The 14,874-nt window shown below is 35.5% G+C and overlaps 1 protein-coding gene across 1 annotated transcript in view; it reads left to right on the forward strand.

The window, feature by feature from the left end:
- LOC149794665 (huntingtin-like) overlaps nucleotides 1-14,220 on the forward strand; it is a 207,984-nt gene extending 193,764 nt beyond the window's left edge. The window contains exons 53-54 of the mRNA XM_089964272.1: nucleotides 4,336-4,496; nucleotides 7,431-14,220. Of these exons, the coding sequence (XP_089820398.1) occupies nucleotides 4,336-4,496; nucleotides 7,431-7,623 (354 nt within the window). The 3' untranslated portion in view covers nucleotides 7,624-14,220. The remainder of the gene's footprint in view (nucleotides 1-4,335; nucleotides 4,497-7,430) is intronic.
- Nucleotides 14,221-14,874: the final 654 nt, after the last annotated feature.

The raw sequence follows: 14,874 nt of genomic DNA on the forward strand, positions 1-14,874 counted from the left end.
AAATAAATAAATGAAATTGAAAAAAGTTCAAAGCAGAGGAAGACAACCATGACTCTTCTATCATATCTGCTAAGTTGTACATCGTATATGCCATGCAATGTGTGTAATACATGGATGGAGAAGTCTGGTCTACAGCAGACCTGTTTACCTCTTCGGATTTTCCCTATTTTGTAGGGATGAAGCCTGAAAAAAAATCACTATGGATCATTTAGGCAAGACAATAGAAAATGGCAGAATTGGAAAATAATTTCATCATAACACTTCCTTTCACTTCTAAAATTTATCTTTGTTTAAAAAAAAAATTATTTGATCAGTGTCAAAGAAGTGCTTATTCAGTGGTTGGGGCACAAAACTGGTAAACCATCTGCAGGCATTGAACAAAGCAGTTGGCAGTTGTTTTTGAAAATGTTGGACCATTATCATGTGAAAAGAAAATTGGAAGAAGTCAAAAAGTCAACTGCTGTCTGGATGATTCTAAAGATTTATACAGATGTTTGGCCATTTATAAAACAGTCAAACAAGGAGTTAATTATGTTCACTGTGGTACATACGAATTGGATTTTTCTGTCACACATGATAGTAGAAGTGAAGCAAAAAGACATGTTGAGTACAAATCCCACATTGAATGGGTAAAAATAAAAGACACAAAGTCTCTGTCCTTGTTCTTTAAAGCAGAGTGTCCGACAGTGAGGAAATGCACATTCTTTTTATTTTTCCTTGTGGTCCATGTCCATACTTGCCTTATTTTCAGACAGTGTTGGAGTTTCTCCTTCAAATATTTCTCCTTCAAAAATGTTCCCCAATCACATTAACATTTGGGATATAAGCCTGTTAAGTTAAAGTGCCATTGAAAACAGCTGATTAATTAAACCGGAATTTAAAGAAAATATTTCCCAACAGCAAATTCACAGCAGGGAAAGTAAACTGTTTAAGAATAGAGTTAGGAAAGGTAGTGATAATGGTTTTAAGAATAGGTTTTTCTTTTCTTGGTAAAAGAAACAGATAATTATGTGTTTTGTCATTGTCATTAAAGACAATAAACTTATTTTTCTGGATGCAGTTCTTTTTTTATTATTGTTGAACTGTTAGCTTTATAGCTATACTACTGATACTGACAGCTGTTGAAAGCTATGGACAGACTGCTTTTGGACTACTATTATAGCTTTTGAAAGCTATGGACAGACTGCTTTTGGACTACTGATAGAGTTGTTGAAAGCTATGGACAGACTGCTTTTGGACTACTGATAGAGCCGGGAAAGAGTATACTGGTCTAGCTACAGTATTAGCAAGTTAGTAACATGCTAAATTGCTAATTTATGCTTTCTTTACTCTTTTTATGTCATTTCAGTAGAAATGTTAAATAAATGCATGAAATGCAAAAAGCTGAAAGCAGTAGTTCAGATGGAATCAAAAGGAAGGAAATATGGAATAAGTCTAGCAAAGATAGTTTTGATGTCCTTAGTATAAATCCAAAGTCAACCTTTATTGTGAGACATGTTGGGTAGGTTGATTCCCCCCCAACCAGATCATTACCTGCAATTTCTGACTCATTGGTGGAGTGTCTCCCCTCCCCCCCAACTTTTAGGCTGCCTTGTAGGCATAAGTTCCCCTGTATGTCCGAGCATAGCCTTCAGGCCTGTAAGTCTAGATTCATAGGGTTTGTACTGGATCAATTGGATCTATTTAAAAAAACAGCCTCAACATCACCAACCATCCAACTTTCCCAGAATATGACTGCTCCGGTGGCCTTTAGGTTAGAGCGTCCGCCTTGGATACAGGTCACAGGTTTGAACCCTGGCTGAGTCATACCAAAGACTTTAAAAAATGGTAGTAACAGCTGCCTCATTAGGCACTCGTCATTAAGAAGTCAGTGTTATGGCTGGTCGGTCTGGTGTCAGGTTATCATGACTGGATGGGACATCGTGCTACATGTCTGCGGCATGATGCCTCATTGCTAGACATATTTATAAACTGCCACACTGCAGACATTGTAGTGATATGACTGAAAAATTGTTAAAGCTACGTTAAAAACCCCAAATCACACACATATTCCCAGCATGTGGACTTTATTTATAAAACAGTCCAACCAGCTAGGATTTACAGGGATCTTAGTGACACAAAAAGAGTAGAGAAAGCATAAATTAGCAATTTAGCAGGTTACTAACTTGCTAATATTGTAGCTAGACCAGTTAACCCTTTCCTGGCTCTATTAGTAGTCCAAAAGCAGTCTGTCCATAGCTTTCAACAGCTCTATCAGTAGTCCAAAAGCAGTCTGTCCATAGCTTTCAAAAGCTATACATGTAACAGTAGTCCAAAAGCAGTCTGTCCATAGCTTTCAACAGCTCTATAAGTAGTCCAAAAGCAGTCTGTCCATAGCTTTCAAAAGCTATACATGTAACAGTAGTCCAAAAGCAGTCTGTCCATAGCTTTCAACAGCTCTATAAGTAGTCCAAAAGCAGTCTGTCCATAGCTTTCAAAAGCTATACATGTAACAGTAGTCCAAAAGCAGTCTGTCCATAGCTTTCAACAGCTCTATAAGTAGTCCAAAAGCAGTCTGTCCATAGCTTTCAAAAGCTATACATGTAACAGTAGTCCAAAAGCAGTCTGTCCATAGCTTTCAACAGCTCTATAAGTAGTCCAAAAGCAGTCTGTCCATAGCTTTCAACAGCTGTCAGTATCAGGTTTTATCAGAACTGTATCTGTATCTGTTTGAGCACAATATATGCTTGTCTTTATAGAAAGAAGAAAATATAAATCGCAATAGAGACCAACCATTTCATTGGGGGTCAGAACTGCCAACCCTGTCAATTTGACCGTATCTTACATGGTATTGTGTCTTTAAAATATGAACCATCAGAATAATAGCAATAATTAAGTAAATATTATTGATGTGGCAAAATTCTGGATACATGCTTGTCCATGTTTGATGCGGATCTGGGTTTCATGTTATAGTCGGCAAGTTAAGTAAAATTTGAAATGGTGGCTGTTTGTCTCAGACTGCCCTACCTTTTAACAATCTCTGTGACAATTAGCTGTATAAACTGGCACAAGAATAGTTTTACATGAATCTAAGCAGCGCTGTTTACAGTTCATACATGCTACATATCAAAGCGGTCAAGAAATCTTTTTTCTTTTCTTTCAAAGATTACTGAAAATCTTTTTCGAAACACAGTGTGTCAGGGGGGTTTGTTGTCAAAAATCGTGCCACATGTAATGTCATGGCAGGTATGCTTATCAGTTAATGCTGGCCCATGAAATATTGGATTTTCCAAAATAAGTACTTAATAATTCACTATAGATAATACTCCAGTAGCCTAGTGGTTAGAGCGTCTGCCTCGGATGTGGGAGGTCGTGGGTTCGATCCCTGATTGAGTCATACCAAAGGACTTATAAAAATGGTACCTACACCTGCCTCGCTTGGCACTCGGCATTAAGAGGTTAGTGTTAGGACTGGTCTGCCTAGTGTCAGGATAATGTGACTGGGTGGGACATGATGCTATATATGTGGCATGATGCCTCAGTGCTAGACATCACTATAAACTGCCACACTACAGACATCGTAGTGATATGACTGAAAAATTGTTAAAGCAACATTAAAAATCCAAATTATGCACACACACACACATTTATTGGTTCAGGAAATATAAGCAAATGAAAGGGGAAAAACATAAAGAAAGTAAAATACATTGACAGTAACCTTAGCGCTATTTTCAGGAGTGTGATTATGGTCCTTAGGTCAATGGTAAATGTGCATACACACACTGGATTGTAATATGAAAAATAGTTTTCACTGTTTTCAATAAACATTGATGACATTATGATAAAAAATTTGACCAGTCATTTTGTCACTTGCTTGGTCATGTGGCAAGTTTGGTCACAAAGGAGTACCAGATTCAAATCCCACAACAAGCTTTTATATGTTGAATTCCATTGTGGGGGTTGAGTTTATTATGCCTTGAATTAGGAAAGAGAATTATGTTACTACTGATATTTTCTATGCGAATGTACACAAAACTCAGCAGAATATAATGGCACACAGCTGACATCCATGCACAGGATACAGTAAGAAATCTGCTACTTCAGTAAATTGTACATATTTCTAGCCAATATGTTGGAGCATAAAATAAATTTTAAATTTTGTTTGTTGTGTGAGAATAATGGACATAGAATGGGTAAAAACTAAATTAATTTCACCCACTCGATGGAATATACAAATTATTCACTTGTTACCAGCTTATGTCTGCTGTGTATTTCTAATCACATTATAATGAACCATGTTATAATGAGGGAAAGTTATAATGCTTTGTCTAATATGAGCTTTTGATCTCTTCACAGGTGTTCTCTAATCTCCATCAACAGAGACAACATAGCTTGCTAAGGGACTGGGTCATGCTATCTCTTAGCAACTTCACACAGCGTACACCAGTTGCCATGGCAATATGGAGCCTCACATGTTTCTTCATCAGTGCTTCTACCAATGACTGGTTGAGAGCTTTGTATCCTTTAACAAAAAAGTGCTTGCCATCGTGAGATATATTTCAGTGCTTTTATAGGTTTAGGTAAATTGGCTTTTTGATACCTGCTTTTTGATACCCTGTTATTTCACTTGTTAGTGAGAAGGTATTACATACTTGTAAAGTTAAAGCAGCTGTTTGTTAAAGTCCCTAGGATTTTCACAGCTGTTTGTTAAAGTCCCTAGGATTTTCACAGCTGTGTAGATTAAGATTTATTATAACATGAACACAACCACAAGTTGATGTTACAGGTTATGTTTTTTAGCAAAGGTGCAAAAATTACTGAAGGACTTCAGAATATTAAAAAGGGAATGCAATCCATTGGATTGTCAAGAAAAATGTTGTGGGGGGGGAGAGTTGTTGTTGTTGTTGTAGGGTTTAACGCCATTTTTCAGCACACGATACATGGCGGCCAGTATTAATGGTGGAGGAAGAACCCAGGAAAACCCTGGAAAGAACCACCGATCCATGAGAAGCTACTGGCAAGCTTTCTCACATACCCACATTAGCCGAATTCGAGACTCGAACCCACGCAGACAGAGGTGAGAGTGCAGTGATCCGTAACGGAGAGCGCTTTAGACCACTCGGCCACTCGGGGCCCCTCGTGGGGGGAGAGATGCTGCTGCATAATGTGTTTTTGCTAATGAACTTGTTTGGGGTTTTTTTGTGTAAATTTCCTTTATTTCAACCTCTGAAAGTTCAATGACAACATTTTCAGAAGGTATCAACAACCATCATGTGTACACAAAAACATTTTGCATTACATAACTTCATTTTGTTGTTGTTGCACAAAAAAACAAGGTTAGTTTTTTCTTCTTTTATTTTATGAAACTACCTTCAGTGTCATAATTTGATTTTGATTTTTTTATGATTCTATTAGTAAAATTTTGATGCCATGATTTTATTGCAAATAGTGAAACTTCTCATCCTTAAGGAAATCTCTCTGTGCCATTTCACAAATTTTAAGTTCACCACAAACTCAAACTTGTATCTCCATAATGAACCTTATCTGTAAAACAAAGCTTTTTATTCATGAAGCATTCATTTGGTTGGCTTGCTGCCTTTAATCACATTGGTGAACCGGAAGGCTAAGTTAAATTGGTTTAGTTTGATCAGTTGATCAATTGAAATGAGTTGATCTGACACACAACCATGGCTGCAAGCTCGTGTATTGGCATGCCTTTTAACTTTTCTTTTATTCCAACCCCTTTTATTAAAATGATTGAAAAGATACAATTAATATGATAATATAATAGCAGGTATGCTTTTAATGGAGTGTAACAATACCTTTGCAAGTTGGATATCGAAATATGGTTGGCTTTTAATTAGGTTCTCACAGAAATGCTAGCAGACAGAGCTGTGATTGTAGAGTTTACATTTTTCACATTTAAATACGAGAGTGCTTGTAGTATTTATGATGATTACACTGAAAGTGAATTAAAAGATAGAACTGAAACATGAATTTCACTTGACAAAACTTGTTTTATTGGTATTTATCTTTTAAAGTGTTTCTACCAGTAAGCATTGATGACCTTTTTTCAATCAAAATTTCATTGAAAACTTGTTATTTACAGTGTACTGAGAATGTTGTTTGAAACACAAAAATTAACAAAATATAAGACTTATTGTTAAAGGTTGAGAATTTCATGATGTTGATTCAAATTTCAGGGAACAAACCATTGTTTTCAATGATGAAATGAGCAATGTCTCAAGATTTCATTTACTAGTTTTGATTGTGATTTTCTTCATTTTAAATAAAATAGAGGCCAATTTATTTTAAAGTTGTTTTAAAAAATGGGATCCAGCTGCACCCCATTGTTACGTTGGCCACATGCTACCTTGTAAGCCCTGTGCTCTACCACTGCAAGTAAAGAATTCCTTACCTTTTCCTCCTACATTCTGGCTATAATGTCCCATTCTGCACTAAAGCCATTGTAGAGGAAAGATCACATAAAATGCAGTCTAAATTGAGTGTTATACAGCTATCAAAGCATATGGTTTTCCCTAGGTAACATTTATACTAGATTTACAGGGCTGTGTTGGTGGTATTATCCTACCCAGGGGAGTTGATCTACCATGAGGAGGATGTTGTTTTTCAGTAGTTAGGGGTGCTCACCAGTTATTGTGTACTTTTGAGAGAGTGACTTATGTAAGGTGAAGTTGTTTGCATTTAAAACATGCACAATGGAGAGAATGTTGGCATACATGTATGCTACATTAATGTAATGTGGATGATATTTCTTTGGAAATTGTACTTTTGGAAATTGAATATGATCTAAGCACAGTGCTAACTATAATGACTGCTCCCTTGTGCTAAAAAAATCAGCCTGAATTAGTCTAAAGTACACCATCCATAGCAGCTATTAAAACGGGGAAAATGAATTTTGCCAGACTAAACAATACCTGAGCTTCTGAAAGTGCAATGAATGAGTTAGCAAATATATAAAATGTAAAAAAGAAGTTATCGGCTCTTTTTTAATACAATTTATCTCTGAAGGTCAGGAAGTGAAAATGACCAAGTGGAGCTAGCACTTTTTTGAAAGCTGCACATCTGGAGTAAGGCCAAGCTGTATACTCTATAACCCATATTACACCCATCAATCATACACCAAAATACAGGGAATTAAAGGTTCTTTGGATTATACCTAAGATATACAAGGTCTTTTGTTAAATGCCAGTATAACCAGTGAGGAAAGCCGGGGAAATTCTTTTTCTTTAAAATTATAACCCTATGCAAAATGTGAAACTGAAGAGCGCCACCTTAGTTGATAATTGTCATTGTCAATGATTTTAAGATTCTGCATAGTCATATAAAATACATTATAATACTGTTTGAAGATTAGACAAAAAATTCAGCATAACTGTCCTGATTGCATATACATCTGGTATGTTTTTTTTTCCCTTAACAATCCGCAGATTACCTTACGTCCTCAGTCGGATGGGCAAGATTGAGCCCAATGACAGGAGCCTGTTTTGTCTGTCAGCCATGGACTTCTACTGGCAGTTGACAGATGAATCACAACGTCGAGCATTCCAAGCAACATTCCAAGAGGTGGCTAAGCAGCCAGACTCACCATACCAAGATCTGAGGGAATGCCTCCTTTCCTGAGAACCACATCAATGTTTTCTTCTGTTTGTCATTAATTGTTTGATAATTTTCTTCCTTTATTTAGTACTAACTTACAATGCTGCTTTGGTAATAACAAAAACAACAAATTGGCATTGACAATTGGCCATGTTGGAAATGGCAGTTAATTTAATTTTGTAAGTTATAACTGTGGATAGATGGTTGTCCTATGAATTGGAGATAATTCTCATGGTCTTCATAGTTGTACGAATGGAAAATCATTTTCAGGGCCCCAAAAGTATTGTTTTCTTTTATACTACTCATTTTAATGTAAAACATACTATGTTGGCACCAGCAATTGGCAAAATCACCAAACGAAATCCTTTGATGGTTATTTACTTCAATAAAAGCAACATATTGGGCAAGTAAAAATATGAATTTGTGGGGTCTTCAGATATTTAATTCTTTGATGTTGATGGTCGTCTAGTGTAATGTATTTTCGAAGTTGTATAAATGATGCAAAGAACTACATTTCTTAACAAAGGAACATGCTGGAATATGTAATTCAGCAAGAAATGAAACTCACAGTTTGGAAAGAAAAATTTCAGAGAAAGAGTGAAGTTAAGAATGAAAATACAAGTTAATAATGGATAATGACCCAAGCTGAATAAGAGTTTCCACTGTGCAGTTCTTTTCCCAGTACACTCTAGTTAATAATTATTCACATCAGTATTTTTCATTGTAAAATTTGGTAAATGGATTGGAAATTCTAGCACCGCATTAAAAGTGTATTGATTTACTCCATTTTGATTGCCCATCTGTCATTCCGTCATACTGCGGTCAGTTCACTGCATAGCACTAAGTTTAGACATTTTAAATTCAGAAGTTGTGTATGCAGTCATATTTACCACAGATACAGTTTGTAGATTTGAGGACTAATGTTTCACATTTTGGGATACAATTTGATGGAGTTATTCATTTAATTGTCTTAATATATTGGTTGCTGTGTCTTGCTAGAAAATCTTCCATAGAGCTTTAAACAGGTATTGCTTTGTTGAAGTAAGTTTGATATGGAAATAGAATTATGTGTGCAGTCAGACTGACTTTTGTCCCATAGTTTTCCAAGTAAATGAATCACCCTCCAACACATACCCCTTACACACAGTGCCATGTGCCCATACAATAGACCTTTTCCTCTTCAGCTTCCTTAAGTGGCAAAAATTTACACACACATTCTGTTTATAAAGAACTCTTAAGTTTAAGACCAGAGGGCAAACCTAATAAAGTTTTATTTTAAAAAGTAAACAGTAGGCCTATTTGCAAACAAAGATATACTTGGTAAATATTTGCCAGAGTTTTGTTAAATGGATAGTTGGTTTAATTATCAAGTAATATTGGCTAAAATATTTTGTAGCTGGTGACAGATTTTAATTTCCATGGATACTTGCAGATGTTGAAATTCATTGGGAATGTACTTTTGAAGTACTCATACAAGAAGGTTTTTTGACATAAGGTGGTTTACATTCTGACTTGGGGGCCCCAAGTGGCTGAGTGGTCTAATGCGCTCACCATTCAGGATAAGTGCCATCTCACCTCTGTCTGTGTGGGTTTGAGTCTTAGGCTCAGCTAAGATGGGTACATGAGAAAGCTTGCCAGTAGCTTCTCATGGGTCAGTGGTTCTTCCCATGGTTTTCCAGGGTTCTTCCTCCACCATTAATACTGGCCTCCATGTATAGCCTGTCTTTCGCTGAACAGTGGCGTTAAATCATGCGACAACAACATTCTGACTTTGGGTCTTAAATTTGATGATTCTGATAGGAAATCAGGATACATGAAATTTTACCTTAGCTGAATTGATGGATCATACTACATCACTTGGTAAGTTTAAACATTTCTCTCAAAACAAAGAATTATTTTGAACATTGAAATTTTTAAAAATCCAGTTATTCAAGTTCTTATTCTGAATGTTCAAGCAACCTTTGTATCTTGTGTATTATTGCTGTACAGTGTATAACTTGATCAGTTTCAAAATAATATAAAAGTTTCTTCTGTGCCAAGCCAATGGGGGATAATTTTATGAATATTTTTGAAAAGTTACACTTGTCATTTGGTATGAGCATTCTCAGCAAAGTTCTGTAAAAATAGCAGTGTGTTAATCATCAGGTATGGGAATATCTTGTGAGGGTAACATTTATGAATTACCTACAGAAAGGAAAATGAACAACTAAATCTGTAGATAAGGTTCCAGCCTTTTCACAGCTCAGTCATGCATCAGATCAGTTGGAATATTGGTCAGGTCATGCCAGAATGATAGATCGCCTCAAAATAATTGGACATGGCTAATGTGTTGAAGGAATGGTTAATGTAAAGGCATGACTAATGTGATGAAGGCATAGCTAATGTGAAGGCATGGCTAATGTGATGAAGGCATGGCTAAATGTGATGAAGACATGACTAATGTGAAGGCATGGCTAATGTGATGAAGACATGACTAATGTGAAGACATAGCTAATGTGTTGAAGGCATGGCTATTGTAATGGCATGATTAATGTGAAGGCATGGCTAATGTGATGAAGGCATGGCTAATGTGATGAAGGTATAGCTAATGTGAAGGCTTGGCTAAATGTGAAGGCATGGCTAATGTGATGAAGACATGACTAATGTGAAGACATAGCTAATGTGTTGAAGGCATGGCTATTGTAATGGCATGATTAATGTGAAGGCATGACTAATATGATAAAGACTTGGCTAATGTGAAGACATAGCTAATGTGTTGAAGGCATGGCTAATGTGAAGGCATTACTAATGTGATGAAGGCATAGCCAAAGTGAAGACTTGGCTAAATGTGAAGGCATGGCTAAATGCCCAAAGGGTAGGCAGAGCCTACCAAAATAATGTTGCAAACAAAGATATCTTGGTCTTAGTTACCTGGCTGACTTAGTTTGTCCAAAAATATGCAGCTGTCTTTTGGTGACCAGTCAATTAACATCAGTTATATCTCCAAGAAAATATCTTAAGGTCTTAATGATTATTCCCTCTGCATTGTTGTTTTTATTTTATAACATGACTTTTATGACCACTTGATTTTATAGTGGCATGAAAAGATTTCACTGGACATATGTTGTCCTTTTACAATGTTATTCAGCTACATCTGAAAGGGAGACAACCACCCTGTTCTCTTATTTCAGTGTTAATCATGTACACAAAAACACAAGTAGTGTTATTATGCACATACATCTCGTCAATGTAAATATACTTTAAAACATTAAATTTATGGAGCTAGGTTAATTACTTAATTTATTATGAAGAGTTTGTCAAAAGTTTTGGTATATATGCTCCAGTATAAATGAAGCTAATGTGCATTCGTTGTGGCTTGGAGGGATTTCATGTGTTGCCTATCCATGGAGTAGTATTAACCATCGTTTATCAAATATGGTCTGTATTACTATTAATAGGAACAAACTATGGTCTGATTAAAATCCGTAACAAAGTATAGATTTGCTGGTCTTTCAAAGCAGTTATATGTTAAGGGAGGCAACTCACATTTAAGTTAAATGAAACAATCTTGTACTAGTTACATGGACCATATTCATCCTATAATTCTATCTTATAGACTTTCAATATTTATTTTCCTTTTGTTTTTTTGCTTTGCCAACTTTCTGTGTGGTTCTTTGCAAAATGATAAATTATGAAGTGCTCGAAGTTGAATACAGTTGATATATTTAATAAAGTTAAATGCAATTGATATATTTAATAAAGTTAAATACAATTGATATATTTAATAAAGTTAAATACAATTGATATATATAATAAATGCACATTTTGTCATCTGTCTGCTTAAAACTCATCTCAGTGAAATATATCATTATTTAACAAAAGTCAAATATATTACAGTTGAACAGAAGCCATCTTGTGTTGGTTCTGCAATATATGCTTTTTTCTTTTCACTTTGGAAAAGAATTTAATTTATGCCTCATAATTATCCAGTATTTTGTGGGAGAAAAAAGTAATATAATTGTCCTATATTTTAAATAAGAAATTCCCATTTTTCGCCCCTTACTTTGTACCGAAAGGGAGTATAATCCATTGATTATAATCCTTGGATGTTGTTTCCCTAATGGAAAGTCTTTAAACATGAGTATAAAATTCCTTCTTTTTTTAAATCACTAGAATAATTCCACAAAAAATATTTCAAATGTTGTTATAAATTGTCTAGTGATTTATAAAAAAAAGAAAGGTTACAAAAATGTTAAAGAGATTTTTTTAGAACAGTCTGTTTACAATTGCAAAGAAGAACCATGCATACAAATATCTCTAGAGTTGTTCTTCTGACTGCTTGAGTGGCCTAAGTGGTTAGAGTGTCCACTTTGGATGCAGGAGGTGAAGGGTTCGAACCACAACCAAGTCACACCAAAGACTTATGAAAATGGTACTTCACTTGGCACTCAGCATTAAGAGGTTAGTGCTAGGACTGGTCGGCCTGGTGTCAGAATAATGTGACTGGGTGGGACATGATGCTACATGCCTGCAGCATGATGCCCCAATGCTAGACATCGCTATAACTGCCACACTGCAGACATCGTAGTGATATGACTTTAAAAAATTTAAAGCTAAGGTAACAATCTAAATCACACACGCATACACACACACAGAGCTGTTCTTCTATGTTATGTAAATTTAGTATCACTTCAACCTGCCAAGCCATCAGTGTTTTCAAAACTTTGTTTTTCTTTGCAATGAATGTCCGGAAATGTGACTGATTTTGATTGATTCAGTATATTTGCTTTCTAATTCTATACATTATTACATAGATTCAGCTACATTTTTTAAACTTTTAAATGATGTTTTTCGAACAAACAGAATGGGCTTCTTGCAAAAGATTTCCAGTTGTCTGTCTTTGCTTTTTTTATTACCAAATGGCCATTATAGTTACAGAAGTGCAACAGGTGACATACAGTGAATTGGCATGTCCTGTTTGATAGTTTGAACGTTTTGTGCCTTTTGTTGGATGCTGTAGTAGATATCCTCAAAATATTGAATGTTGAACTTTGTAACAATTATTTGGATTGGTTGATATTGCATTACATTATGCAGAAAACTAGAAGCTTTTGGTTAATAGCAATGGAAGGGAATTGCTAAGATATTCATGCACCTTTCTTGTGTGCTTTCACAATATATGCAAGGAATTTCACAATATGGTTCTGTTACTCATTCCTACAGATTTGTTATTATTTTTATAATGATTTATAATTAAAATAATTGAAACTTACATTTTACAGAATTCATGAATCATGAAAACCAATTACAGACAACATATAAACAGCGTATGTATATAAGCTATTAGCCAGAAAGTCTTAATCACAGATCTTTTGCTTGATTTGAAGCATGTATGTATGTATGAATGTATGTATAGGGTTAACAGCACTGAAGTACAGTCCCAGCAATATGGTGCTAAGTAACTTCCCAAGAAAAGCATACCAACCAAAGAAGATGACAGAAACTGCTCAGATCCTTGAAATACAAAGATTGCCTATGTAAACCTAGCTTTTCTGAAAAGCTAAGACTAGTTTAGAAGGAATTTTGTTACAGGGTGCATGAAAGGTCAGAACTTTTGCCTTTATTAGTTCCCTAGTATGGCATGCAGGAGAAGCGCCAATCATACTCTACAACCCCTGAGCCTGCTCTGGGGGTTTTGCCCATTTCAAAATATTTGCAGAATTTGAGATTTATTTTTTCTAATGCATTTCCATTATATTTTTTCCTTGAAAAGTACAGCAAAGCCTCTCAAGGTCATTAAACTAAAGTCTCCATGAAACTAAGATCATGTTTCTGGTCCTAGCTTTTTTTTTTTTTAATTTCATAAAATTTTTACTCAATAAACCAAAACCCCAAGCTGTTATATGAACCTTAGATAAATATTCAGTGCCAAGTTTCATTTTTACACTGAAAGAAACCCCATACAGATTAATCAAAACATGCAGGCAGCCAATCATCTTGAAATGGCTTAAAACCACACAGAGTAAGATCTAATCACATCATAGAAACATATGTGCAATGAGATTCTAATTATCACTGATTTATATCTTACGAGTTGGTTGGCTTTTGATATTTGGTGACCATATATAAATATTTACTTGTAGATGAAACGAAACCTGATCGCTTCTCTTTCCTAGGTGACAGTAGTGAGATTCAGTAAACGGAAAATCCTGTAAAACTTAAATTTCATTTGGTTGCAAGGAATTTAGGCTTTGAGAGGTTTCGTTGTATTTCCATTAAATCATCCATTTGAGAATCAAGGTTCAGTTGACACATAGTATGAATTTGATATGTGCTGAAATATTTGAGCATATAAACCATCTTTGTATATCTCTGCTGTCAAATATTTAAAAATTATGGTTCTGATGTGGATGAAGTAATAATGTTGTATGTTGTTACACTTGATGCAAACAATTCTTGACAGTTAAGTGTATGAACAAGTCTTAACAGTTAAATTTGATGTTGAATTATTGAGTTTTATTTAATGACAGGTGGTCAAAAAAAAATCGTTGTTTATGTCAATAAATTAATTGTTCAGTGTTGTACTTTCTTTGCATGTCATCATGTTCTGTATCATGGAAAATAAATTATTTCAGTCTCTTTTTCCATGATCCTTTCAACTTTGTATCCCTGAGAAATAAGGTCAGTAAAGACTTCATTGTCTAATTTAGCTGTTGTCTTGCCTAGGAATAGCAAGACACATTTCGTTTTTTTTCTGTTCAATATGGTGACAGCATTTTCAGGGGCAAGAATTGTGTTTAACTTAAGATTCTGTTTTGAAGTTTTCTGAGCCCTTTACATGTACCTTGAACTTGAGTTGCTGTATACAGAATGAAACTTTGTCATTATAATAATACTGATGTATGTGTAATTTCTGTAACCTTAGATGCTAGGATTGTCTGTCTTGCCCACATAATACCGCTTTGATGGCCTTGTAGCTAGAACGGCCGCCTCGGATGCGGGAGGTCGCGTGTTTGAGCCCCGGCCAAGGCATACCAAAGACTTATAAAAATAGTACTAGCAGCTACCTCGCTAGGCGCTCAGCATTAAGAGGTCAGTGTTAGGGGTGGTTGGCCTGGTGTCAGGATGATGTGACTGTGGGGGACATGATGCTACATGTCTGCAGCATGATGCCACAGTGCTAAACATCACTGTGAACCAGCGGTGTACAACCTTTTTTGGACAAGGGCCAGCATGCATTTTCTAAGACCACTCGAGGGCCGCAAATACTAGTTTCTTTAATATAAGCACTGTTCA

The sequence above is a fragment of the Sinohyriopsis cumingii genome, chromosome 7 (assembly GCF_028554795.1).
Source record: "Sinohyriopsis cumingii isolate HCF-2022 chromosome 7, ASM2855479v2, whole genome shotgun sequence".
NCBI classification, from domain to species: Eukaryota; Metazoa; Mollusca; class Bivalvia; order Unionida; family Unionidae; genus Sinohyriopsis; species Sinohyriopsis cumingii.